This window comes from Cyclopterus lumpus, chromosome 6 (assembly GCF_009769545.1).
Source record: "Cyclopterus lumpus isolate fCycLum1 chromosome 6, fCycLum1.pri, whole genome shotgun sequence".
In the NCBI taxonomy this organism is placed as follows: domain Eukaryota; kingdom Metazoa; phylum Chordata; class Actinopteri; order Perciformes; family Cyclopteridae; genus Cyclopterus; species Cyclopterus lumpus.
In genome coordinates this window covers 25,381,069-25,408,944 of record NC_046971.1, presented here as the reverse complement: position 1 = coordinate 25,408,944, position 27,876 = coordinate 25,381,069, and the positions used below count along the sequence as shown (strand labels likewise).

Genomic DNA, 27,876 nt, shown 5'->3' with positions numbered 1-27,876 from the left:
CCTGCGGTGGGTGTACAGGTATGGCTGGCGGACGGCCTGCAGGGGAGCCCAGATGACGAAGCCCAGCAGGGCGAGTGGCAGGGAGGCAAGAAGGAGGAGTAGATAAAGGGGCGCGGAGATCAGCACGCACAGGGTGAGGAAAGAGCAGGGGTCCTGGGAGCGCCGATGCTTCTCCAGCGACGTGGCCACGCAGGAGGCCAGGAGCTGGTCCAGGAGCCAGTAGCAGGGGAACACCAGGCTCCACGACAAGCCATCCAGGAAGTGCAGACAGGCCCCAGAGTAAGGGGTGGTGTGGAGAACCATCTCTTTCCTTTCCTTTCTCCCTCTTTCCTTCTCTCTCTGTCGCTTTCTCCTCACCTCGCACGCTATGTCCACATCCACATGCACTCTTTGAACAAGCAAATGCAAATCTGTTCCAGAGATGACATGAGCATGAATAAATAAAAAAAAGAAATCAGACTCAAATGTAAACCCTCCCCCCTTCTTGTAGAGAGTTACACTACATGGTTTGGGGTGATTTTTTTATTTTATCTTCACAGACAAGTCTGTCTCAGTAACACCTCCCCTCCCTCAGCAATTACACTTTGTACAAGGGGGGTCAAGGAGCGCAGTCTGGCGGTAAGGGGTTTCCATGACAGGAGTGTTTCCGTTGATGAAGGATCTACAATTGCGAGGACTCGAGTGACCTCGGGAGGCCATTAAACATCACCCGGCCGTTAAACATCACCGTTTCCTTAGGACCTGGAGAGAGTGAGCTAATCGATAGAACAATAGAGCAAGGAAATAGGGAGGGGGGGGGGGGGGGGGGGGGGGGGGGGAGAGAGAGAGAGAGAGGGAGAAAGGTGGGGAGGAACAAGAAACAGGAGATCAGTGATAGAAAATTAATCTTGTATATCTCCTAATGTTTGTGAATGCATCATGGATATACTGTAGTTCCCACAGGTGCTTTTAAGGCAAAACAAAGAGAATTCTGTCCAAGCTTGTTTTCAACATGGCTACCGCCAATCCAACCTTTAATGTACTGAGACAAATTCTATGGATCCATTGAATTAAAGAAGCATTAACATTCAATAGCATGTAGCCTAGTTCACTGAGATGCAATGCCTAACAGCAGTCGGCTAACTACTTCAACATAAAATGTCAGGCTGAATATTTTATATAACCAACAAACAGGCATAAATGGTATACAACACAACTCTTTTATTCCCTCATTGGGTACGTTGTCTGCTATTTGGTCTTTGAGCCTAAAGCAACAGCCTCGAGTACTACAACCTTGCTTTGACTTTACTGGAAAGCTAATTGACTTTAGCGCAACCACGCTAACGGTATAGTCATTTCAAAAAGGCTAACTCAGAGCAGTTAGCTTAGCCACCGACAAACTCAAAACCCACCTGGACTCCAACTAACTCCATGAACCAGTTCAATCCAGCTTCAGATCTCACCACAGCACAGAAACAAAGTCACCAATGACCTCTTCCTCTCTTCTGATGACCACTCCCTTCACATCCTCATCCTACTAGACCTCAGTGCAGCCTTTGACACCGTCGACCACTCCAGCCTTCACATTACTGGGCCCCTCCTCTTCATATACTTGCTGCCCCTTGGCAACATCATACAACACCACAGTCTCCACTTTCACTGCTATGCCGACGACACACAGCTTTACATCCCCACCAAATCCATCACACCCACTACCTACTCCACCATCCGCAACTGCCTCATAGATATAAAGACCTGGATGGAAGTCAACTTCCTCAAACTCAACAGCGACAGATCTGAAATCCTCATCATCGGCCTCAAATCACCCAACAACGTATCTCTCTGCATTAATGGGACCTCTGTTCCCACCTTCATCACCTCTCGACTGGATTACTGCAACAGCATCCTGTAGGGCACATCCACCAATCCACCAGTCCTTCAAAACCTCCAGTGGCTCCCCTACAGCAAAGAATACAGTTCAAGATTCTCCTCGTCACCGACAAAGCCCTTCACAACCCTGAACCCCTTCATACCTTTCTGACCTCCTGCACCGACACGCAACCTCAGAGCCACCGACACCACCCTCCTGACCCCCCTACTCTGTCCACGCATTGGACCTTGGGGGGACAGGGTCTTCTCCATTGCTGCCTCCTCCCTCTGGAACTCTCTCAGATGATTTCAGTCACTCACCACTTTCAAGACTGCACTCAAAACTAATTAATTAATCTGCTTTTAACCTGTGATGCTAGTTCACTATGTTATTGTTTTGTTTCTTACTTTGTTGTTTATGTTGTTATAGCTTTGAGTAACATTTAAAACGTGATACAAATAAAATGTATTATTATTGTCTCTGTGGAATGTTTTATTGCTAATACAAAACCAAGCTACTGTCAGAGATAACGTAATTTAATGTTACATTAAGTTAACTGAAGATCTTAATACAAGGTGTACTGCTGTAGATAATAGATTATTTTAATAAGTCTAACATTTAAGTCATGCAGACTTAACCACGAGTACTAATGCAAGTTATTCCACAACAGCAACGACTTAAATGTGCTTCCGCTACATTTTAATAATTAAGGTCCCTATAGGAAATGGGCTCTGGTAATATTTCCTAGAAGAAACATCTTCCTGACCGCAGCAGACTGAACCAGTGAATGCTTTTCCGACGACTATAATACCAACACAAGCCACGATGGGAAGAATCAATTCCACCAGCATGAATAAATAACGAATAGATTCATTCATGACAACAGCCCACGGGGACCACCTGAGCAACAGGGCCAACACAGTCACATCTACAGCCCGACCAAAGAACTCCAAACCCTCACCGTCTGCTGCACACACATTATAGCACAGCACACATTACACCATATGTAGCTGAAGGCGATGTGCCCAATTACACCCTTAAGCAACTGTACTCAAAGAGTACGTCCAACCTCACACCCAGGACATGGTCTAACCTCACACCCAGGACATGGTCTAACCTTACACCCAGGACATGGTCTAACCTCACACCCAGGACATGGTCTAACCTCACACCAGGACATGGTTTAACCTCACACCCAGGACATGGTCTAACCTCACACCCAGGACATGGTTTAACCTCACACCCAGGACATGGTTTAACCTCACACCCAGGACATGGTCTAACCTCACACCCAGGACATGGTCTAACCTCACACCCAGGACATGGTTTAACCTTACACCCAGGACATGGTCTAACCTCACATCCAGGACATGGTTTAACCTTACATCCAGGACATGGTCTAACCTCACACCCAGGACATGGTCTAACCTCACACCCAGGACATGGTTTAACCTTACACCCAGGACATGGTCTAACCTCACATCCAGGACATGGTCTAACCTCACACCCAGGACATGGTCTAACCTCACACCCAGGACATGGTTTAACCTTACACCCAGGACATGGTCTAACCTCACATCCAGGACATGGTCTAACCTCACACCCAGGACATGGTCTAACCTCACACCCAGGACATGGTCTAACCTCACACCCAGGACATGGTCTAACCTCAAATCCAGGACATGGTCTAACCTCACACCCAGGACATGGTCTAACCTCACACCCAGGACATGGTCTACCCTCACATCCAGGACATGGTCTACCCTCACACCCAGGACATGGTCTAACCTCACATCCAGGACATGGTCTAACCTCACACCCAGTACATGGTCTAACCTCACATCCAGGACATGGTCTAACCTCACATCCAGGACATGGTCTAACCTCACACCCAGGACATGGTCTACCCTCACATCCAGGACATGGTCTACCCTCACATCCAGGACATGGTCTAACCTCACACCCAGGACATGGTCTACCCTCACATCCAGGATATGGTCTAACCTCACACCCCACCTTCTCACTTCACTCGGCTTCTGCCAATCTGCTTGTAGCTCCGTCACTTCGAGCTAAACACTCAACAAAGTCACGACTGTTTGCTGTCCTGGCTCCTCATTGGTGGAACGAGCTCCCCATTGACATCAGGACAGCAGAAAGTCTCTACATCTTCCGTCGCAAACTAAAAACACATCTTTTTCGACTATACCTTGAAAAAAAACAGATTAGCACTGCAGTGGCACTTGAATGGCACTTACTTATGGTATCACTTATGATATTACTTATGGTATTTTTGTAGTTTGGCTTTCTTGAAGAAACGTTACTTGCTTGATTCTTGTTGTTCTGAGTTTGTACTCATGGTTTAATGCACTTATTGTAAGTCTCTTAGCGTCAGCTAAATGAAATGTAATGTAATGTAATAACACTTGTCAACATTTTATCAAAACAGCTCTACTATTTTCCTCCAAAATGACTCTTTTGTTCCACAGGCTCATCCTCTGAATAGCACAATAACAATAATCACTGTCATCTTCATCCTAGTAATCTTCTGCAGTCAATTTGCAGCCTTCATTAAAATGAGCTATTTATGTCTTACTGTTTTAGGTTTGACAAAAAAAATACATAGATCATAAAAAACAAATTAGCTATTTAAATTAATTACATTTTTAGTCATTTTATTTATGTTTAAATCTTTTTTCTTCTTACTTAAAGACATTCATTGTTCAGCACGGTATGAAGTAAAAGTCATCCGACGGAGAGTACCACTTAAATCAATGCTTCCATTAGAATGAAGAGAGGTACAAATATAAAGTACATGCTTGCATTAATTACATTTCATCTAATGTTAATTTTTTTTTGCGTATGAATAATTGAGGATTACACCTGCTAACAGGAAGACTGTGATATGTAGTGGAAAGAGACAGAAAAAGCTTGTAAGTGGTCTTTGAGTTTAGGGACAAATTTGACATTTTATGGAAATACACTCATTTAAGCTAAGCTAGGGCCAACATATGTTTAGCTTAGCTTAGCATAAAGTTAGCGGGGCTCAGTCCAATTTAAGAAGTCAGTGTGGTTTACAAAATAGTTCCCTGTTCAACCACAACACTTTGGTTTTTACATTCAGTTTTCTGATAAAAACAAGGTGTTATAATGACCTGCTTTAAAGGTGTTGTTTTTGGTTAGGGCTCGTAAAACATCATGATTTAGCTTGAAATAAGTACATTTTCAGTTTACAGAGGTACAGTTAAGTCAAATTTCACTATTGGTTTCAGATGTATTTGTGATGTGTTAAAAACAAATGTAATGCAGGGGAAAATACGTTATTCTCACAACATAACAACGCGGTATCGTTCTATAGAAATATACTTTTTAGGAGGCTGTTTTTGTGCCCTCTGCTTTCGGTTGTGACATTAAAATAACATTTTCATTCACATTTCTCGGTTTACATTCAGCCGATAAACCTGAGACCTCTCATCTAACTTAACTAACGTCTAGTCAATTCTTTAATGAACTAATATTTTCAAAGTCAAGAATAAACTCTCACGCTGAAGACATATTCTCGAGACTTATTAATTAGTGCCATATATCAAGCATTGAGCGGGTTGTAACTATTCCAGTAAATCTTAGAGAAACAGCGTGACAGTGGAAAGAACCACAATGGAGAAAAAGAAAAAAGAAGTTTAGTTAATTAAAATATCAGCGCTGAGGCATTTTCCCATCTTCCTCGGTTGCCATTACGAGGCAGACAGCTCACGGAGATGATTGACACGTAGAAAGCGGCAGACTGAGAGGAGAGAGAACCTTTCATGGCACTAAAGGCTTTGTTCATTCTAGGCTTCTTTTATCGTGCTGCGTTGAAACCCATGACCTGCGATATCTAAAGGCATCAATCTTTCAACAGGACCGTTTTACGGCAGATTATGTGAAGAATTTCCTCTTTGGAATTGCAGACGTCATCACCAACCAAACCCAGAAAAACACCCATCAGTCACAGCTGATATATCAGCGAGCGCAAACTGTCACAGTTAGTGTTATCAGGGGAAACGGAGCAGTGCATAATTCATACCCAAACACACAGGCTTGTATAGGGAGAGAGGAAATACACTGTGGAGGCAAAAGATCCGAGAGAATGCCAGCAGACACTTGCCAAAAACACACATTCAGGCACAGACACACAAATCATGTCAAATCATCACACTCCAAAGACCTGCACACAGAACCGTTGTTAGTCTGCACTATGTTGAGGAGCTACAGTCTGTTAATTAGACAGACTAAAACGAAAACAAGGACAACTCCCAGGCCAGACAATCCTGTGGTAACGACCTGTCAATCACCTTGTTGCCCCGCCCCTAAAGCATCCCCTGCTTTATGGTCTGTTTGACTCTAAATGACCATAATTTACTAAATGAACATCACGCTGTATTGAAGAAGACTTGAAACTAGAGATTGAGACCAAAAACTAATGTTTACAATGTTTACTGAGGGAATAAATCAAGAGAAGTAGAGTCATTTATATAGACTTCTATACAACCAGAGGAGTCGCCCCCTGGTGGTCAGGAGAGAGAATGCAGCTTTAACACATGAAGCATAGACTTCTATACAACCAGAGGAGTCGCCCCCTGGTGGTCAGGAGAGAGAATGCAGCTTTAACACATGACGCATAGACTTCTATACAACCAGAGGAGTCGCCCCCTGGTGGTCAGGAGAGAGAATGCAGCTTTAACACATGAAGCATAGACTTCTATACAACCAGAGGAGTCGCCCCCTGGTGGTCAAGAGAGAGAATGCAGCTTTAACACATGAAGCATAGACTTCTAGGTCTCAAATGGTCTCCTCTACTACGGACTAGACTTTAGAGGTCTGCAGCTTGGCCTGAATCTGATGTGGCACGATTCAGCACGATTTATTTTGTGTGCATATTCTGGGTTGAGGATTAAAATATCAGTAACCAAACAATAAATGTTACCATTTGACTTGGCACATTTACTTAGAATCAGTTTTAATTCATTGAGCTTAATTAAAACTACATCAACTGACTAACTTTTTCGGCCACTCCGAGGCAGCAAAACAAGCAAAGAACACGTCATTGACATATTATAAACCGTATAAAGTTTAAGTGAATGTTGTTATTAACTTGAGATGTGAAACTGTCGTGGGATTTGAGAAACGACATGTACAACGTGTTTTTTCACTAGTTTTCAGTGTACAAGCTAATTAGAAACCAATTAAAAGCTAAGTCATCGTCTTACGCCGGTCGTTCCCAGATTGCATTTCAGCCGTTGTGTTCTGCTTTTCCTGCCCTCCACGTGGGGTTGGGTCCTCCGACTCGGACGCTTCCGATTCTGCATTCATTTGCAGAATCTATACATCTAGATTACCGGCCTCCAGACGAAAGACTGTTTTGGTCTCCACCAATCTGAAACTCTGCTCAAAGACGCTAAAAGCTGCCACACTGAGCGTCAGGGTAGAGGGTAGACTGTGGGTCAGTGGTTAGCAGGTCTGTCTTGGTGGTCCCTGCTCACGGCCCACCCTTGAGCAAGCAGCTCCCAGTTGCTTTGTCTACGGTGTATGAATGTCAGCTAAATGAAGATGTAATGTAGATTGATACTATGAGCAACCACTTTCATGTTGCACTCTGTCATTTAATCCAACGTTTATAACAAATATTGATTAGTGCACCTTTAATTTGTATGCATCTATGGCTAACTAATAATGCTTGATCCGCCTCAGGCTGAAGAAATCACCTGATTGCTGTAAACACCATGTCATTCTTAGTAACTTTTTACCAAAAGAAACAGCATCAAATATGTTAATGTGATGTATCAAATTGTCATGAACCAACAGTTATGTGGAACTTTAACCACAATTACTCTATTAAGTTCTCAGAGCTGCCAAAGGACAAACTAAGTCAATGTGAATATTCTTTCCTGAAGTGGCTTTTTAAACGAGTTAATATTTTGATAGCTATGTGGGTCCTGCTTTTAACAAATCCCAAGAGAGTGCCCTGTTTTATATTACAAAGAGATGACAACTCACAGCTAGTGTCCAATATGGATACAATATGATGAGTGGTGCTTTAATCGAAGAGCAGTGTGGGAGTTTGTCTCCCCATTAACCAAAAACAATGACCCTTCACAATGACCTTTCCCTCATTTACATACATAATGACTAATGGGACTAGAATAAACTCAATGACAGAAGCTGCTGGTAGAAACAACAGAGGCCGACCTTTCTTCTTGCCTTTGTTTGGCTTCACTTCTATTATAGAAATCAACCACAATCAATACATATCTCCGCTTGTAATTAGTGAAGAAAGTACCCGATAACAGTATAGGGAGGCAAACACGGAGCATTGAAGCACGTGGACTAACAAGAACACTTTCACATCTCTAATCAGACACTTCGCCTAAGAGGCTACGGGGGAGTGAGTGATGAATGACCATGTCGGCTTGGGAAATGTGGTTTGTTCAAGTTTCCCCCACAGATCTGCTTCAGATAGTGTTTCTGCTCCATGGATACTGTCTGTCTGGAGAAACAGGAGGAAGCATTAGCACCTTCAGAGTGTGTACGCATGTGACTATGGAAAGGCCAAAGGGTCGTGTTCCCCTGCTCTCATCAAGAGCACGTGTGTTTACTCTGTAAGGCGAATTGAATGTATATGACGTCCGTGTCGAGGCATAAACCATTGTGTGTGTGTGTGTGTGTGTGTGTGTGTTCATGTACTGTGTGTGAGTGTGTTTGGCAATACGATGTAGAGACTGAATGTGGCTGAGTGGAGCATAACAGGAACCGATGCCCTCCTTTTGTCATGTAGGAGAGAGACGAGAGAGGAGCGCATTGAGCGCCACACGCACACACTCACACACACACACACACTCACACACACACACACACACACACACACACACACACAATAAGCAATAAGCAATAAACAATAGGCAAAGACCAGTGACGTCACTCTGCTCTCAGCATGCTCCGGGGAGTTCTGTTGTCATGGCGACTCATCACATGCACTCAGGAACTGTACTAGTGTGTCCGCCTGTCAGTGTACAGAGAACTCACAGCCGTGGGCCTCACATACACACTGACGTGTTTGCAGAGCATCTATACAACGGGTTGTTATGCTGCTATGAAGCACGTCAGCCTGTTAGTTGAAGTTATACCCAAATGTCACATGCTTAACCCTGAACGGATGCAATCTATTACGAATTGTGCCATTGTCAATATCTACACATTCCCATCAAGAACAACGTCATTTGGAAATTAGGCCTCGGGGAACAGTGGGGCGAACCAACAACTCCCATGAGCGCTCTGGCTCCTCAGCTGCACTGGATACATTGTCAAATTATTCATCAGCAGCCAGAGGAGAGCCTGCAGCTAATTACCCTCAATATTTCACAATCGTATGAGAGCTTGTCTTATGAGGTTGTCTGTGTGTGTGTGTGTGTGTGTGTCTGTGTGTGTTTGTGTGGTTGGACTGGAAACCACCAGCAACTACAATGGATTACAGTTGAAAAGGTATACCTGTGTGCGGGGGTCACCAAATTCACATGTATTCATCTTCATAAGTAATTGTAGTGATAGTGTAAGTGTGCAGATATTAACTAAATAATAAAGGGGACATCACAAGTCTCCGGGACTCTGTTTTGAACTGTATTTGACCGGCTGTGTTTAAGGAGGATCCGGTTAGCTCCTGTGATTGGACACAATGACCAGACTCCACCCGCTCATACTTTATTACCACCATTAATTATACATTTATTTTCCAGTTTGCACTGTGCTTTGCCAGGATTACATGAGTGCCTCTGGTTAGTAATAACGGCAACATTAATTTGTCACACCCGTGGGCAGCTGATTGCACTAAATTTCAGTAAATGAGAGGCCGGGGTTGGAATGGCTGACTTTTAATATTCACACTCCATCTGTGTTTATGAAATTAATTCACAGTATCACCTCCACCTTAACATCCACGTGGATCTCAAGCTGATCAAGTCCTCCTCTGTCCCGGCTCACCGTCTCCTTCACCGGTGTAGTTATGGTTGTGTAACATGGTTATTGGCAGCGTACAATACCATCACTATCAGACACAATGTAATCAGTGCGGTAATTTGATCAGAACCTGCTGCCACCTGCGTTTGAGCAACGTCTCTCATGGCAACCAATGAACTGGGGCTCAGGTGAGCTGGTGACGAGTGACGAGCAGATAGAGAAAGGGCAGTTATTTGATCAAAACATTAGCTTACATTGAAAAGGGCTATGAAAATGACATAAGGGGAGAGGAGTATCAAAAGAACATGAAAGAACGGTCCTCCCTGAGAAAGAGAAAAGCTCTTCTGACCGGGGGCGGTTTCAAATGTGTTAGCCTGCAACTAGCTTTGACTGCAGATTTGGAATTATGCTTTTGGAAAATACGATGGCATAGAGACGTTGTAGGAAAAAAATTATAATTAAGGAGGAGGGTAATATTCAGAGAATAAAAGGATTACATTTGATGAAAACATTTTAAATGATAAAAAATGATAAAAGTGTTGGGCACGGTCAGTGTGTAACTATGGTAACGCCGTGTGTAGGTTTTTAGTGATATAAAAGACTCACACCTTCCTGCAGTCAAAGATAGACGTTGTTCATCTTTACATTTCTCTATCTTCAACAATATTACTAGTTATTTATGTTAATAAAAGAAAGCACATGAAAGAAAAGATGTTTATGCATCTTTCAGGAGCTTCTGCTCCCTCAAAGGCCATCTTTATTATGATAACGCTACTTGGCGTTACCAAGGTTTTGCACCCCTGTAATAATTTTTTTTTTGGTCTTTAGAAAAAAATGTCCAGTTAATTCTCAGAGGATAGCTTGGATAACTGTGTTTCTCCCTGAAACATTACCCCCCCCCCATGGCTCCGTAATAATATTTTTGGTAAATTGTAGGTTAAAAAAATATAAACATCCTGGAGCAACATCAACTATCTATGGGTGAGAACATCCTTTAACCGAGTACCATTGTGGCTTTGATTCTAAGCCATGACTTTTTGTTTCATGTCGTCCTCTCCTTCATGTCTCAGTCTGTCTCCTCTCCTCCGTTCACGGTCTCTCTCTCATGTACGTGATCTAATAAATCGCTCTGCAGAGCAGCCCGGCATCACCTCTGGACTTTTACTGTAACACAAAGGAGGCTGTTAAAGCCTTTCTACCATTAACCGTGACATGTGAGTACCGTAGTGGACTGTCTTTCCTTAACGCAGTCTGAATGTATCAATTACATCCATATTGGACCAATCCACAGCTCACGTTTTACACCCAGTGCCAATGTTGGGTGCACACAGGAGACGGGAAACACCACTTTTACATCCAAGTCTGTTAACAGTTCTTGGGGAGCACTTCTGCATTTGTGACAATTCTCTGTGTGCTGACCGCAGGACCCCTTTGCAGGGCTCGGGTGGAAGAGGTTGCCAAGTTGCCATTGGCAACCGCTTTGAGAAAAGGTCAACCAATGCTTGGCCTTTGGTTGTCATCAGTGTTTTTTCCTGATCCGATGTGAGGTCCTGGGACAGGGATGTCGTATGTTTACAGATTGTAAAGCCCTCTGAGGATGATTTTTAATTTGTGATTTTGGGCTATACAAAATAAACTGAATTGAAATTGAATTGAATTGAAAGCACTTTCTTTTTTAAAGTAGGCACAGCAAACAGCAAAACCTGCACCCCAAAATAAAAGAATGTTTAATATTTGTTGCATTAGTGATATTGAATTGTACCTGTTCCAGTCAGAACCAGAACCAGACAGTGTTGGTGGTGCTGGGCATCTCCTTTCTCTCATCACACGCATGCAAATGACTTCAAATGACATAGAACCAGGTCGAGGTAGCACATCCTAAAGGACCACGGGGCTAGACGAGCAAGCAACCTGATGAGGGAGCTCAACAATATAATGAGGTGGAGGCTGCCAGAGCTGCACACCCATTGACGGGCTGATGAACAAAGAGCTTTATTATTAAGACCCCCACCTACACACCGGGGGGCGGGACGAATGATGACACGAAAATGCCAAATACTTGCGATACTTGCAAATCAAAACCATTCATACATGCAACAATGCAACACTTTTTCATTGAAGGTTTCTAGTGTTGAGCCCTGCCAGTCAGTTGATCCAGTGTTGATATAGAAATATTGATCATTGGCCATCGGATGCCAAATTGCAGTGCGTATGTACCAGCCACCAACGGCCATCACTGTGCCAGGCAATAACCTCTCGGTCATCTCTAGCTCCTCAAAAGGGTTCCAGTGTTTCATGACCTTACAATCATGTATGAAGTACTGTGCCATCATTCATTAGCTAGTTTTAGGGTGTTTAGTTTAATATATCTGGTTACAGTAGAACAGAGATCAGTACTCACAGATTCTATGTTTCATTTCTCTCTATGAAGAACTACAGGAGAGAAATCCCAGAAACAGAAGATGCTCTCATCCTTCACCCGCCTTTGTTTTTATCCTTTTACTTCTCCCCCCCACTGGGAAAGTTGGTCTAGTAGAAGTACAGTGAAGCACACAATTGAAGCCAAGAGTTACTAATGTCTTCCTTCCTTGTATTCTATCAATCATTATCACGCTCTCATCCATCAAGGCTGCTTGACAGCCATTATCAGACCTGCTGGCCACGTTCGCGTCCAGCGGATTAAACTCATGACTCGGGTTCACCCACCAGCCCCCTCCCCTGGGCCTCCATCCACATAGAATGTCTGTACGTGTACTCGTGCACATTGCGTTTGCACACTCGTGTGAATGTGTGCAGAGCTGCTGCTGCGTTTGCTCGGTGTAATCCAGGACAGCCCGTTATCTCAGGATGATGGGCGTCGGTGGACCAGCAATCTACACTCCTCTGCCTGGTCGTCTGAGGTATATGACCCCTTATCGGTTGTAAACATGATGACATATTGGGGGAGAATCATTCTCTCAACACAATAGCTAACGCTTGCTTGCAAGTTTTCTTTTTATAATGAGTACGAAACACTAATTTCTCTCAATATGTTAAATGACTCAGGTCATATTGTACATATTATTGACATATTATTGATATATTAGCCGACCTTACTGTGCTGGCAGATTACTCCGGAGTGGACGACTGGCTAGTTAGCTCGCTGTTGGGCTCTTTTTCTGGAACCAGTGTAACGATAGCATGAAAGGCTTGCAGTATCCAGCCGCCCACTAGTTAGCTTGCTAATTCCACCATGCTTTCATGCTACGCTAGTAACAGTAAATAAGCCCAACACCTCTTTCTAGTTTAACCTAATAGCAAGATTTCTCTCCATATCTCTACCGAGGACATTAGCAGAAGGCTAAGCTAGCCAACAGACCTCACCAATATTGTGTCTCGGGAAAACCTAGCATCACAGTTTATCAGAGATATATGTAATATCAATTCTGGCACCCAACAACACAGCAAGAGGATATTTTCAATGTGTAACTTTAGTCCACGACATCATGACGATGGCTTTAAAAGGGTCTATAGTAAAAGGCATTATTCATGTGATTGTATGGTTAATATACGCTAATATATAAATCACATAGTCAAATAGTTGTAGATCTTTTCCTCTTACTTGTTTCCTTTTTGACCTTCTGTTTTCAATTTCATGCGTCTCTGTCCTACTGAACTCTCACCTTTGTCCCCTCCCCCATGAGAGTATAACAGCCTTTCCACACACACACACACACACACACACACACACACGCACACACACACACACACACACACACACACGCACACACACACGCACACACACACACACACACACGCACACGCACACGCACACACACATAAAACAAGCAGGCAGACAAACATGAGTTTTCATTGTCGACACATTAAGTCATCAATACTTGACCGGGGCATGAAGCTGCACAATATCTACACACTGTACACAAGTAAAAACACCCGTATACATCAGTGTCACACACACACACACACACACACACACACACACACACACACACACACACACACACACACACACACACTGTACTCTCTGGCCTGGCTGCAGACGGAGCGGTATGGATTGTTCGGCATTGATTTGCTCTACATTCGTTACAGATAACAGCTGCTGGGCTGAACCACTGTCAAAACACGATCGCAGGCCGTGAAAATGTACAGCGTTCTAACATCCAATTTCCACATGGGCCACTACACTCGAGCATTCGGGAAACACTCTCACTATTTCAACAACACGCTTGATGTTTCTGATGACCTAGGACTTTAATTATGTCATATATTTGTTTTGATGTTGAGGTTCAGATGAAAACCGTGTACCACAAAACCAGCTTTGCCAGAGTTTAAAAAAACACGGTGGGAAATTCACATTGACGACTAGGCGTCTTTTCTTCCCACAACATTGTGTGAATGCTTTCAAGTTGAAAACTATGAAAAAGCTGAAACTCAGTTCCCACATGGCATCAACTAGGATGAGAGGGAAGACGGTTATTTGCTAACAACAGAGGTCAACTGCACTCGCAGTAAATGGAAAAGATGAAAGAGGAAATTCTGTGTTTGTCCTAGAAAGTACATTTTGAGTTATATTTTCGGGTCTTTGGCTATACGTTAATTGGCACTCACAACCTGTGATTTGGGAAACAAATACCCCCAAAACAACGTATACTGGGGCAAGCAGTGCGAAGCATTCCGATTCATTTTAGATTTCAGAAAATCATTTGAAATGCTCGTCTTTGAGTCCAACGCATTAGCTACTATAGCTAAAAGTGATTTATGTAAAGATTTGGAGAATGATCACACTTTTACATGGCAAGTGGAACATGCACGTGGTCTGAAGTTACCCCCACAATCAGAATGCCCACGATTAGGTTGTACAATGGTGGTATTTTGTATGTATAAAAGTCCCACGGTTGACAATGACTCTCTGCTTGATGTCCCTGTGACATCAGAGGGCGTAAACAGCTGACTGCCCCCCCAACATGTCGTGAAGTGAGGAACTTGAGCAGAGGTGCAGTAGTTCTACTCCTGAAGCTTGTAAAAGCAGTGCACGGGTCACTGGGGGGGGAGGATTGCCTTCTCTACACACTTCCTACTCACATATGCTCACAAATGAACACGGACAGGAATAGAGAAATTCTATTTTAAAAAAGCAGAACCACTCCCCAAAACAGAGGTTAAAGTTAAGGAAGGTGATGCATTTGAGAGACATGTTTTTCTTCTATTTGTTGAAATGAGCACCAACGTGCTTATTCCTCCTTATTGTTGGTGCTCATCTCTCCCTTGACAACCGGAGCCTCTTCCTGATCCAGTTATTATTCATCATACTTGTGACAGCACTTCCTGCCTCGTGCATAATGGAGGCTTCATACCTCAGTCACACAGGTCTGCAGGACTCCTTCTGGCACACCTGAAGGGGATTCCACTTCCGCCCTCGATGGACCTTCAGCATAGATTTGGATCCTAAACAATCTTCGGTGTGGACACTTTCTCACCGTGTCATTTTCATAGACACAGGAAGACATAATCGGTAAGCAAGTGACTGCTGGCTGGCTGACGTCGTCACCAGTAAGGGGTGGATGTTGCTATGGAAACGGCCCAAAGTTCAGGCCATTACAAACACAGTCAAGTGTTCGCGTGAAAGAGAGTGACGATTGCATCGCCAGAACCAATCATTTCGAAATTATTAGTTTTTATTGGATTCAAGACAATATTAGTGTATGAAAAAATGTCAATGCTATAAAGTATGGATTAGAGATAGCAACATATCCATATTCAGGAGACATGTGAGTGTATGGAGAATATAATATGATAATATGAAGAAGAAATGTTGAACAACGTATAGGCTCATACAACGGTTTGTATGATATCTAAAGAATGACCTTTTACTTTCCTTTTACGTTATCCTATTTGTGTCCAGCAACACATGTTTCGCTGGTCGTAGTGTAACTACTGACATCAGAAAGTGAAACAAACTAAAAGCTCTATGACCCCCAGCCAGTTGGGCTTGGAATGGACCGGCAGCTCGGGACTCTTTCCGAACCTTCTCCGTCCCCCCATAGCGACGGGGGCCGTAAAGCCAGCAGGGTCCGTGTACGTTTTGTTTTTTTGTTTTATGGTTCATTCGGAAATACGGAAATACCGTGGTTTCTTCGTTTTCTGTTTGAAACCAAAAACGGGTTAACGGAAAACCACTTCTGTTTTCCGTATTTTCGAATGAACCATAAAACAAACGAACAAAACGTACACGGACCGTAAACGGACCCAGCAGCGGGGAGGGGCCCTCCGACACCAGCTGGCGGCTCTGACCATCCGAGTCGAATGCCACAGACGGACCAGGACCCCAGACTGTATATCAGAAGTAGACAACGTCACATAAATCAATTAAATCAATTGCAAACAGAGGAGTCGCCCCCTGCTGGTCAGTAAACGGAATGTAAGTTTTAAGACACTTCCGCATTGGCTCCACTCGGCAGAACCGGAGGTTGAAGCTTTTACGATTCAATATTTGGTAATTAATGGAAAACCCCGAAATAGTCAGTGGGAGAGTTTTCCTTTTGGATCAAGCAGCAAAACAAGTTGTTTCGTGATGTGTTTGCGTTCCTTTGCACGTCCTGCGATGCGCACGCCGCAATGTTGATGCAATACATCACGCAGCTCTATTCCATACTTGTGAGCCCTTGAGCTGTGTATCAAATAATATATAAATACCCTGACGGCTGTAGATTCATAACTATGTCGTTGCCAAGGTGACAAGCTTTATTGAATATGACAGCCTAGCTTCTGGCTGAGCTACAGATTAATTCTATTATCTCTTTTTGAGCAGGTTCCTCTTATTCTGCTATTCACATTGTTCAGAATGATGACCCGGACATTTCTTTCTGAGCAGTGTGCAGTCAAAAAAAAAAGAAGCATTATGTAATACACAGACACTGCTAAAGTGATGCTAATCTGGTATGACTGCTGCTATATACAGAGGAGCTGCTCCCTTTAAAATGTTCAAGTAAATAACGTCTATAAGACGCACAGTAAAGACATGAAGGTTAGATTTAAAGTCTCTTTGTATTTTGTGTAGCATGTTGAACTCTGTACTGCACTGAGACTGTTAATTCACTAAAGCTGTTGTGTTTTTATTGGCTTGATTTATGTCCAATACTAATTCCCCTGCAGGACCAATAAAGTCTTCTTGAATTATGAATCTTGGGAAGCTCTGTTATCCTTGCTTTCATTTGGAAGTTACCGAGAAGTTAAGAGCAAAGGACGTGGCAGGGAAAAGCAGTGGCCTTGAAGTCCCCAGACCCAATTAGGCTACAATTAAGAATACATGGTCTTAAGGTCTTCAGTGAGTGGTTATTATATTATATTATAGACACAGGTGAAGGGAATGAACAATCAGGGACTGGGCAGACAATCACAGGGACAGGAAGTGCAGGGAAACAGAGAACACAAGAGACAGGACTTCAAAATAAAACAGGAAACAAGACACAAAAACCCAGACCGTGACAGGCGATGGACGATAATCAGTCGTTGTAATAAGTGAGTGGGAGAAAAGGTCCTTTCACATGGCGTGCTCTATAGAGGTTCCATTGGAGAGCGAAAGCAGAGCATTTAAATCAAGACTGGACAAACCACAGACGGTTCAAGTCTCATATCTTCTGACCATAGACTGTATCAGGAGTGGACGTAGTCATGGCGACATCACCCAATGGTTTGCAGACTGATGTTTTGAAGCCTCAAGTTCGGCGATTTTGCTGTTGCCATCTTGGATTTTACAACCGATAAACGGAAGCTACCATATTTGGGTGTGTGGGGGAGTTTGGCAGCAACCTGTCAATCACAGTAGCCCCACCCTGCAGCATCCCCAGCTTTATGGTCTGTTTGGCTCTAAATGACCATCATTTACTAAATGAACATCACGCTGTATTGAAGAAGACTTGAAACTAGAGATTGAGACCAAATCTTTACAATGTTTACTGAGGGAATAAATCAAGAGAAGTAATTTTCTCATAGACTCAGACATAACGTTAGGCTATAAAGGAACTCCCCCACGGTCACATGACCTCACGTCCACCACTAAGCTAAAGGAGAACTAGTTTTCTAGCGAGGAACTTTAGCAACCGTCTTTTTAAACACCTAATTTCAGACTCATTTCCTGTTTTTAGGACACCTTCCTGCAGCTCTCTATTATGATTGTACCTCTTAATTAAGAGATTCTAACTCTAATTCAATTTCAATTCAGTTTATTTTGTATAGCCCAATATCACAAATTACAAATTTGCCTCAGAGGGCTTTACAATCTGTACACATAGGACATCCCTGACCTTTGACCTCACATCGGATCAGGAAAAACTCCCCAAAAATAACCTTTGACAGGGAAAAAAGGGAAGAAACCTTCAGGAGAGCAACAGAGGAGGATCCCTCTCCCCGGCCGGCTCACCAGGCATCAGACACCTCCAGGTCCAATGGACCCTATGAGATATGAAGTCACAAAGACTCCGGGGAGGAAGCAGAGTTAATAAGGTGCAATGGAGAGATGTAAATTCATCCATAAGGAGAGAGAGAAGAGGAGATAGGTGCTCAGTGTATCCTAAAACATCCCCCAGCAGCCTATAAGCCTATAGCAGCATATCAAGGGGCTGGACCAGGGCAAACCTGATTCAGCCCTAACTATAAGCACTATCAAACAGGAAAGTCTTAAGTCTATTCTTGAATGAGGTGACTGTGTCTGCCTCCCGGACTGAAAGTGGAAGCTGGTTCCATAAAAGAGGAGCTTGATAACTGAAGGCTCTTGCTCCCATCCTACTTTTTAGGACTCTAGGAACCACAAGTAGCCCCGCATTTAGTGAGCGCAGCTCTCTAGTGGGGCAATATGGTACTACAAGCTGCTTAAGATATGATGGTGCATCACCAATCAAGGCTTTGTAGGTGAGGAGAAGAATTTTAAATGTGATTCTTGATTTTACAGGGAGCCAGTGCAGCGCAGCTAATACAGGAGTCATGTGATCTCTTTTCTTAGTTTTTGTGAGTACACGAGCTGCAGCATTCTGGATCAACTGGAGGGATTTAAGAGACTTATTAGAGCAGCCTGATAATAAGGAGTTGCAGTAATCTAGTCTGGAAGTAACAAACGCGTGAACCAGCTTTTCTGCATCTTTTTGAGACAAGATGTGCCTGATTTTTTAAATGTTACGTAGATGAAAAAACGCAATCCTTGAGATTTGTTTTACGTGGGAGTTTAAGGACAAGTCTCGGTCAAAGATAACGCCTAGATTCTTTACAGTGGTGTTGGATGCCAGGGAAATGCCATCTACAGAAACCACATCACCAGATAATTGATCTCTGAGGTGTTCAGGGCCCAGTAAAATAACTTCAGTTTTGTCTGAGTTTAACATCAGGAAGTTGCAGGTCATCCATGTTTTTATGTCTTTAAGACATTCTTGAATTTTAGCGAGCTGGTTGGTCTCTTCTGGTTTGATCGATAGATATAATTGAGTATCGTCTGCATAGCAATGAAAGTTTATGCAGTGTTTCCTGATAATATTGCCCAAAGGAAGCATATATAAGGTAAATAAAATTGGTCCAAGCACAGAACCTTGTGGAACTCCGTGATTAACGTTGGTGGTCATTGAGGCTTCATCGTTTACAAATACAAATTGAGATCGATCTGATAAATAGGATTTAAACCAACTTTATTAAGATTTTAACTCTTAAGTCAATTTGATGAAGACTATATTACTGAAGCGCATATATTGGAGAATACATACTATCTGGTAAGTGATGCAATAAAACCTTGAGGTGCTTTGTGTAAAGGCAGTAACTGCAAGTCCTGATGGAAACATTATAATAGGAAAAAACTATGCAACCGAATCTGACCCGACCTGATCAGTGCTGCCAGCTGCACCGGTTGCATCTGTAAGTCTGCATTCTGGATCCACTCAGCATCACTAACACTTTGAATGCACCACACAGGAGGCCGAGAATAGAACGAGAGCGAGGAAGAAGTAAAACAAAAATCAGGTTAACGGCCTGCCTCCGATGTCATCGTTAACCTCAGCAGCTCGCTCATTAACCGTATGGGCTGCAGCCTCTCATCCTCCCTCCCCCACCCCTCACACACACACACACCGAGGTCAGAACACGGCCTGGAGGTCGTACAGGTAGTAATGAGAGAGCTTGTGTGGTCCTCACGGGCACTCGTTTGTTTGAGTTTTACTCCCCCTGTTATCAGTGTGCGGCCGGATCTTCAGAAAGCAGTGCGACTGCGTCAACCACAGCTGTTGCACACACGGCTCCACCCAAAGCACCGACCTCAAACAAGAAGTAGATTAGGGCCTTCGGGAGGCGGGGCGGGGGGAGCACCTCTGGGGCAGACAGAGCGGCAGCACAACCACAGAAGGGTTGACGTATCAGTCTGTGTGGTCGGACGCCTGCCAGATGTGGGTGTGGAGAGGCTGGGTGACTGACAGCACGCACACACACACACACTCAACACCGATTCCAAATATAAACCTCAGACTGGAAAGATGAAGTCAAACAAAACCCAAATCACACTCTCAGCAGAGGTCAAGACGAGCCCAGCGATGGAAACATAATCTTTCCGTGTTCACAGTCAGTTCACACTGACCTGCTAACAGCAGCAGGCAGCCAGGGGCGGGCCACCAACCCACGAACACACACACACACACACCATCCACCGCACAGCTGTCCAACCTAAATGTAGGTTCAGCGAGACGCAAACATTTCCACCAAATGAGTTTAATCCAGAGTAAATGTCGTTCAGCCAATCTCATTCAGAGGGATTAGAAAGAGGAACCGTTCCCTTTCCAAAGCCTCCCGCAAATACATAAATGCTGATGCTATAATCTTTGGGCCGTTCAGTTAACAGAAACAACGTAGTCACTTCCCTAAGCCAGTGGTTAACGACCATCATCTCTCAGGGTGGGAGCTGCAGGCGTAGAAAGACACTTGAGTCCCGTGGCTCTGAACGTCACATGCCACATCTGCTCTCCACTCTGCTCCTCAATTGGATTGGAAAGGATCAAGATAGAAGAATTAATAATACAGGCTGAAGAGGACGGACAGTCTGTGTCTGTGTGTGTGTGTGTGTGTGTGTGTGTGTGTGTGTGTGTGTGTGTGTGTGTGTGTGAGTAATTGTGTTCTATTGTGTATGATGAATTAGATGATGTATATAATCCTCTTTATGTCACAGTGCACAAGTGATGTTAATGTGTAACCATTGTGTTAGTGTGTGTGGTCTGTGTCCGTCCGACACACAGTTGACAACTGACCCTGAGTCTGCCCCGGACTCTTTAGATCCTGTTACTATGGCCGTATACATATCAATATAGATGGATTACTGAAGGTGTCAGAGCCCCCTCAGTTCGTCCCAAAGAGAAGTAATAACCAGGACGAGAGTCAAAATGACCACGAAGAAATATGAACGACTACAAAGAGACAAAACCACAACTAAGAGACCTGTGAAGTGAGTGGGTCTCGCTCCTATGATGGACAGGCAGTGGGGCCCATTGTCTCATAATGTTTATGATACAATTCTGTACGATGGAAGTGCTCTTCGAGTTTCCACAGGTTCCCGTCACTGCTCTCTGGGAGACCCCGGTCCTGTTGTCCTTCTGCAAAGACAAGCTGCAGACCCAGGAGACGGCAATGTGCATCTGAGGCTTCTACTTCATACTGTAACAGGGGTTTGGGAGGGGGCTATTTTGACTGTGGACAATGTTTTTCGGAGCAATCATTTTAAAGGATGAGGGTATGATAATGCAGCTTTTTCAGAAGACACCATTTTTTAAAATGTAATAAGATCTACACAGGCATGTCTGAGTTCTGTATATTTCCTTGATATACACTGAATTAATTGCAGAAGCAACATGCGTACCTGCTCTTTTTTGGCCTTCGCTTTATTTAAGCTGTACACCAACCAATATCTTCACTTCCATAATGGGTCAAATGTGTAAACGGTGTCTTAGTCTTCTAGTTGGAAAGCTTTGGAGCTGAAGCACTGATGGACTTTCATCATCACCTCGTCAAGGCGCTGCGGAACCGTCTGTCCAACCTGCAGCTTCCGGCGAAGACGGCACGCTGTCCACACTGTTATTGTTGCTCTGCATATACAATATCTTATTAACTGGAGTGATGACGTGGGACGGCGTCGGCATCAGGTGCCTCGCGGCAAACTCAATTACCTTTTCTCAACCGTCCACGAACAGCAGGTGTGCCACTTTCTCAACCGCCTACAGTCCACATGAATAAGATAATGCTCTATTAAAATGATAACAATTAATTAAAGCTGCTGAGTGGAGATGTTCCATTTTATTTAGATTCTAACTAGCAAATACACTCAATGATATGTAAACAAAAAAAAGGCAAGATTACATCTGCATCTAAATGAGCTACAGTATAAAGAAATGTAACACGCTGCTTTCCTTGCAGAACGTGGCCCAGGGTCAGCTTCAAAGCTTTGAGAGAACAAAGCCCCGCCCACCTCTGCGCTGGAGCCCTGCTCTTCTCCGGACAATGCACGACCAACAAGAATGGACTTAACATTCATCCGTCCACGCTGCCATGCTGGCAGGTTCCTGTGCCAGCATGGCAGCATGGGTGGATGTAAGGGAACAGATGGAGGATACAGAGAAGACGGGGGGATGGCCGACATACAAGAGTGGAGGACGAGGAGGAGGAGGAGGAGGAGGAGGGGGATGAGAAATGTAAAGGACAGGCGCCCACATGAAAAGGATGAAGCCATACTGGCTCAGTAGAAATGAAAGAGCAGGGAAGAGGGCGGAGGAGAGACTGGCAAGTGAAGGTTGATACACGGACTGGTCTCTAATCAGCTTTAAAAGGTTAATTACAACCAAAGTAGCCACATGTTGTAATCATACAGTCCATCTATATGTATATGTATATATCTATATATATATATATATATATAGATATATACATACACTTAAATACATATGCTGTCTGTTAAACACAGTCTATATTCTGGTTCAGGGTGGGTACACTCCCTGAGGTCCACTTATTAAAGGGACGTCTGTTATTCATATTTATATTCTTTCAAACTATGGAAATTATAAAACACTCTTATCCTTCCACAAAGAATAAAGTCAATGAGTGACGAGCAATTATGAAGTATTAAACTTCACCCAAGTATCATGCATTGTAGACATGGAAAGCGTCGCCAAGATGGTCTTACTTCCTAATGTGACATGTCGTGCTGCTAGCAGCCGCCAACACTTCATCTGAATGGATGAAGTGACATAGAGTCTCTGGATCAGGCCGCCATGGGGCTGCCAGGGGTGGAAACCTTGTATTTGTATCAAATACACACTATTGGTATTATCCATGCTATTGAGAAAGTGCCAATAAAGTCTGTTTTAATAGGAGTCACATTTCACAGCATGCTTTCCTCGTCATGGTTTTGAACTAATATGGTTTGCAGCGGGCCTCGGCTGTCCACAGCGACCCTCTCATCACTGCTGGAGGCCACTCGCTGCTGAAAGTGGATCTGATCCACCTTTGTGTTTTCACCTTTGGACCAGGCCTCTTGTGGGACCGGGGATCTAAAGCAGGAAACCCCAGCCCTCTCATGCTGCCAGTGGCGCTGACAATATACTCCATTCAGGCCCATGTGAGGGCAGCCAGTGGAGGAGGGGAGAGGAAATAAGAGAGATGCACTGGAGTGTGAGGTCTCTGCACACAGATCTTTGTATCCCTGTTGAAGATGAGCCTCATGGAGAGGAGTGCTGGGGCTCACAAAGCTCCACCCGTTTCCACTAGCTAGTCAGGACTCGTGAGCAGAGGTTTGAAAATGTGAGGGAAGAGGTCCCTAACGAGTCCCCGAGGAGCTCTAGGAGTCCTTCAGGGGGTTCAGATGAGTCCCCGGCCCCCTTTGAACTCGACTGAAAGGCAAATCGCCGAGTAGGAACCCAATTAGATCAATACGACAACTTCTTTGATCCCCTTTTCATCCGGCGCTATCATCGAGTCACGCTATTGTGAAACGATTTTTCATGGAAAACATTACATTTGCTAAACATCAGCATGTTAGCATCGCCATCGTTAGCATGTTAGCATGCCGCTGTTGGCCTTTAGCTCAAAGCACCACTGGGCCTGAGCATCAGATCTTCAACTTATCACACTGCAGCAACGTGTGGAAAGAGGCCAACCTGAAGCCGAGTAGGTAACAGAGGAGAAACTATCAAATCAATGTTTGCAATAAATCATTTTAAAGGGCACATATCATTACATTTCCAGGTTCATTCAGATGTTTCGGGTGTGTGTTCGGGTTCATTTTTTTTTTTCTCATACAGTCTTTCTGAATTGACCTGTTTTCACTCGTTTCAACGTTGCTAGGCAACAGCTTGGGTCCATGTTCACTTCCTGTCAGCTGATGTCACATACAGGCGGAAACAAACTGGGATACATGTAGCGCGTTTACAACGGTGGAAAGGTCAGTGTATTGTATAGCTGTGACGTCACAACCGTACACAACTGCGACGGCTCGTTTAAAGGCACAGCGTCTGAATACCGTGTGAGTGTTTTGATACACGTTCCCAGTATAAATATGTAGCACCTGGACCTGCTTTATAATTACAAATATATAACATCTCACATCTTACAATATGGCCCAGGTTCAACCCCTGTTGATGTTGAAAAACAGTGAAATCCTCCACCAATGGTGTAAGTACCCTTCTGGGGACATCACATACACACAAATAAAGGCTGATTTTACCATTGTAATGGTGTGAAGAAGCGTTTATTCATCGTGTCCAGTGCCGTACACGGTTAAGTACTAACAAGTCCTTCTGATGTCTCCGCCTGCACACAAGCAGTGAAACCAGATCCCGGGTTATCAGGTGTCACTTGACTCCCAGAGCTGTCGGAGAGCCCCACCTGTCTGCCCCGTCGACCGGCCAGCTCCACTCCACCACCTGCCTGCTCCGCCACGACTGGCAACCCGGGCCGCTGGACTCATGGGGGGCCGGTTTATTGAGCATGTGCACAGAGAGGAAGAGGGGCGTCGCCCTTTCTCCACTATCTTTCCAACATCAGAAAGTGAAACTTAACTGCAATTTCCAGGAGTCAAATCAATCCATCAATAAATACTCATCATTCATCAAAGAGAGAGACGCCACGCAGGGCACACTCAAAAGGTTAGTCTCAAGATTATGTTTATTAAGGACGTAGACATATTGCGAAGCCTTCTGGTCCTTTGGAAGGCTGGTCCAAAGCCAAGAAGCATCTAGATAACTCAGCACACATGGTGTATTAGCAGAAGGAAGAGGATTACTCTAACACAGAGATAATTGGGGGAATGTGAGAAGACTTACGCTACTGATCCAGATCTAAATCCACGGGGAGAAAAGCTAAACTCACTATATAGACACACTCTCCGTCCACTTGTGTCCAGGTCCTCTGACATGATGTCACATATCTGCCTGTGCCCCGTCTTAAAACTCAAATTCTCTGTACTGACCTTCAGCAAATTTAAATTATTATGTCAATGCTATTTAAATTCATATCCTGGTTTCAATTAAAACAAAAGGGGGAAAATCTTTAGCTGTGGGGTTTGAAAGAAGTAGACATTTAGGAGGAAAAGTGTGGTCTACTGAAAGGGGAAATGTCTGACCCATAGGAACTAAAGTGGACGTTGTCTCAGCCTCTGCTGCTTTAATTCAGTTAAACTGACTCGAAGGAGTCCCGACCTTACAGAACAACTAAACTACAGGAGTTCCCTTTAAGGTCATGACAACATGAGCAAACTGGATGAAGAAAACTTGAGCAAAGGTTCCACTCACTGACTTGAACTGTCTATGTTTGGAGAGCAACATCAGAGATGCAATAAAAGTGAGTCGCTTCACTTTCAATAGACTATAGATGAAGGAAAGAGAACCAGCTAGACTCCTTTACACCACATGAGCCATGGCAAGGAAACAAGGAAGGAGCTGAGGGGAGGAGAGGAGGTAACAAGAGAGGAGAGGAGGTAACACAAAAGGGGAGTTAGAAAGGAGAATTGAGGAGAAAACAAAAAAAAAGAAAAGAGAGTGGGAAACAAAAAGGGGAGAAGAAAGAGGAAAGGATGAAACAACAAAGGGGAGGAGGAGAGAAGAGGGGGAAGCAAGAAAGTAGAATAAAAAAAGAAAACATCAGAGGGAGAGGTAGAAACAAGAAAGGGGGGGGGTTAAGAGGGGAGAGGAGAGGAGGAAGCAAAAAAGGAGAAACGAGGAGAAGGGGAGAAGAGGAGGGAAAAAAAGAAATGAGGCAACGAGAAAGTAGACTAGAGAAGAGGAGGAAAGAAGAAATGAGAACATAAAGGAGAGAAGGACACCAAAAAAGAACGAGAGTGCATGAAATAAAAAAGAAAAGAGGAGAAAAGAGGCGAAAAGAGGAGAAAAGAGGAGAGGAGAGGAGAGGCCAGCCGGGCCACACCTAAATGTACTCCGGGTTGAACAAGAGCAACACCTCTCCAGATGCCCCGGCTCCTCCGCACAAGCAGCGACGCCGGATCGGCTCTCGAGACGCAGCGTCCGCCCCACCAACCGGCCGGTCCCAGTAGCGACGTCTCCAGTGGTGAAACCAGTACAACCATAAAGCCACCACATGTGGGCAGCGGGCCAGCAAACAGGGGCAGAAAAAAAAATCACAACTGACCGACTAGACAGCGCAGAGTGGTGTTCAGTGAATCATCTGTGTGTGTGCGCGCGTGTGTGTGTGTGTGTGTGTGTGTGTGTGTGTTTGTGATAGTCTGAGGGGCACACTGAGAGAGAGAGAGGTATACACAACGAGAGAGAGAGAGGGGGGATTGCTACGCTTTCTATGGCATCGAGTTGCTGTTCTGATCTCAGGCATTCATGCAAAAGAGCGCACGTATGTTTTTCGTGTAGAGAGAGAGAGAGAGAGAGAGAGAGAGAGAGAGAGAGAGAGAGAGAGAGAGAGAGAGAGAGAGAGAGAGAGAGAGAGAGAGAGAGAGAGCGCATCTTTGACCATTAGATCATGCAAATATGAGTCAAATGTTTTAGCCCAGGCAAGCGAAGGGAATGAGGCGCGGCTGGAGACATGCACACAGTACAGACAGCAGGCTTGTGCGCGCTATTCCACGACCAGAAACCGGACGCGTTATTAGCCCGTGTGACCCACGGACGTGTAAAGTATCACCTCAGACAGAGGGGGCGAAAAGACAGAAAAGAGGCCACTTACTTGTTGGAAATGTCTCCCGCATGGGCTTCGGGTGACGTGTGAAACGCTGCCTGGCTTCAATGAGTGTTGTCCGGTGCTGAGCGCGGATTTAAAGAAGAACAGAAGGATCTCTGAGGCGGCCACATCCACGGACCAGCTGGAGGCTGCGGACCGAGCGAGAGCGACTGAGCGCAGGGGCAGAGCCGAGGAGAGTTGTCTCTTCAGCACCACACCGCTCTGAACAGCTCCCGCAGACGTCACTCCCTCACTACGACACCACGCCCACTTCCCTCGCGACTGCCACCGGAGAGCGGAGAAGAGGGCGGGGACACGTCCATCACTACTTTGTCCTTTCTAAAGTATTAATGCGAGCATCACTGGTTACAGCAGGGTACTGGTTCTGCACCAGTGTCTTGCGGTTCTCTCTGTTGTGCCTCGTGTGTGTGTGTGTGTGTGTTGTGTGTGTGTGTGTGTGTTGTGTGTGTGTCTGTGTGTTGTGTGTGTGTCTGTGTGTGTGTGTGTAGGTGTGTGTGTCTGTGTGTGTGTGTGTGTGTCTGTGTGTTGTGTGTGTGTCTGTGTGTTGTGTGTGTGTCTGTGTGTGTGTGTGTGTGTAGGTGTGTGTGTCTGTGTGTGCGTGTTGTGTGTGTGTGTGTTGTGTGTGTGTCTGTGTGTTGTGTGTGTGTCTGTGTGTGTGTGTGTAGGTGTGTGTGTCTGTGTGTTGTGTGTGTGTCTGTGTGTGTGTAGGTGTGTGTGTTGTGTGTGCGTGTAGGTGTGTGTGTGTATGTGTGTGTGTGTGTGTGTAGGTGTGTGTTGTGTGTGTGTATGTGTGTGTGTGTAGGTGTGTGTGTTGTGTGTGTGTAAGTGTG

At 44.5% G+C, this 27,876-nt stretch overlaps 1 protein-coding gene across 1 annotated transcript in view; it reads right to left on the bottom strand.

The window, feature by feature from the left end:
• Positions 1-27,244, bottom strand: part of smpd3 (sphingomyelin phosphodiesterase 3) — a 63,801-nt gene extending 36,557 nt beyond the window's left edge. The window contains exons 1-2 of the mRNA XM_034534027.1: positions 27,032-27,244; positions 2-755 (exon numbers count right to left, since the gene is read on the bottom strand). Of these exons, the coding sequence (XP_034389918.1) occupies positions 2-303 (302 nt within the window). The 5' untranslated portion in view covers positions 304-755; positions 27,032-27,244. The remainder of the gene's footprint in view (position 1; positions 756-27,031) is intronic.
• Between the last annotated feature and the right edge of the window lie 632 nt (positions 27,245-27,876).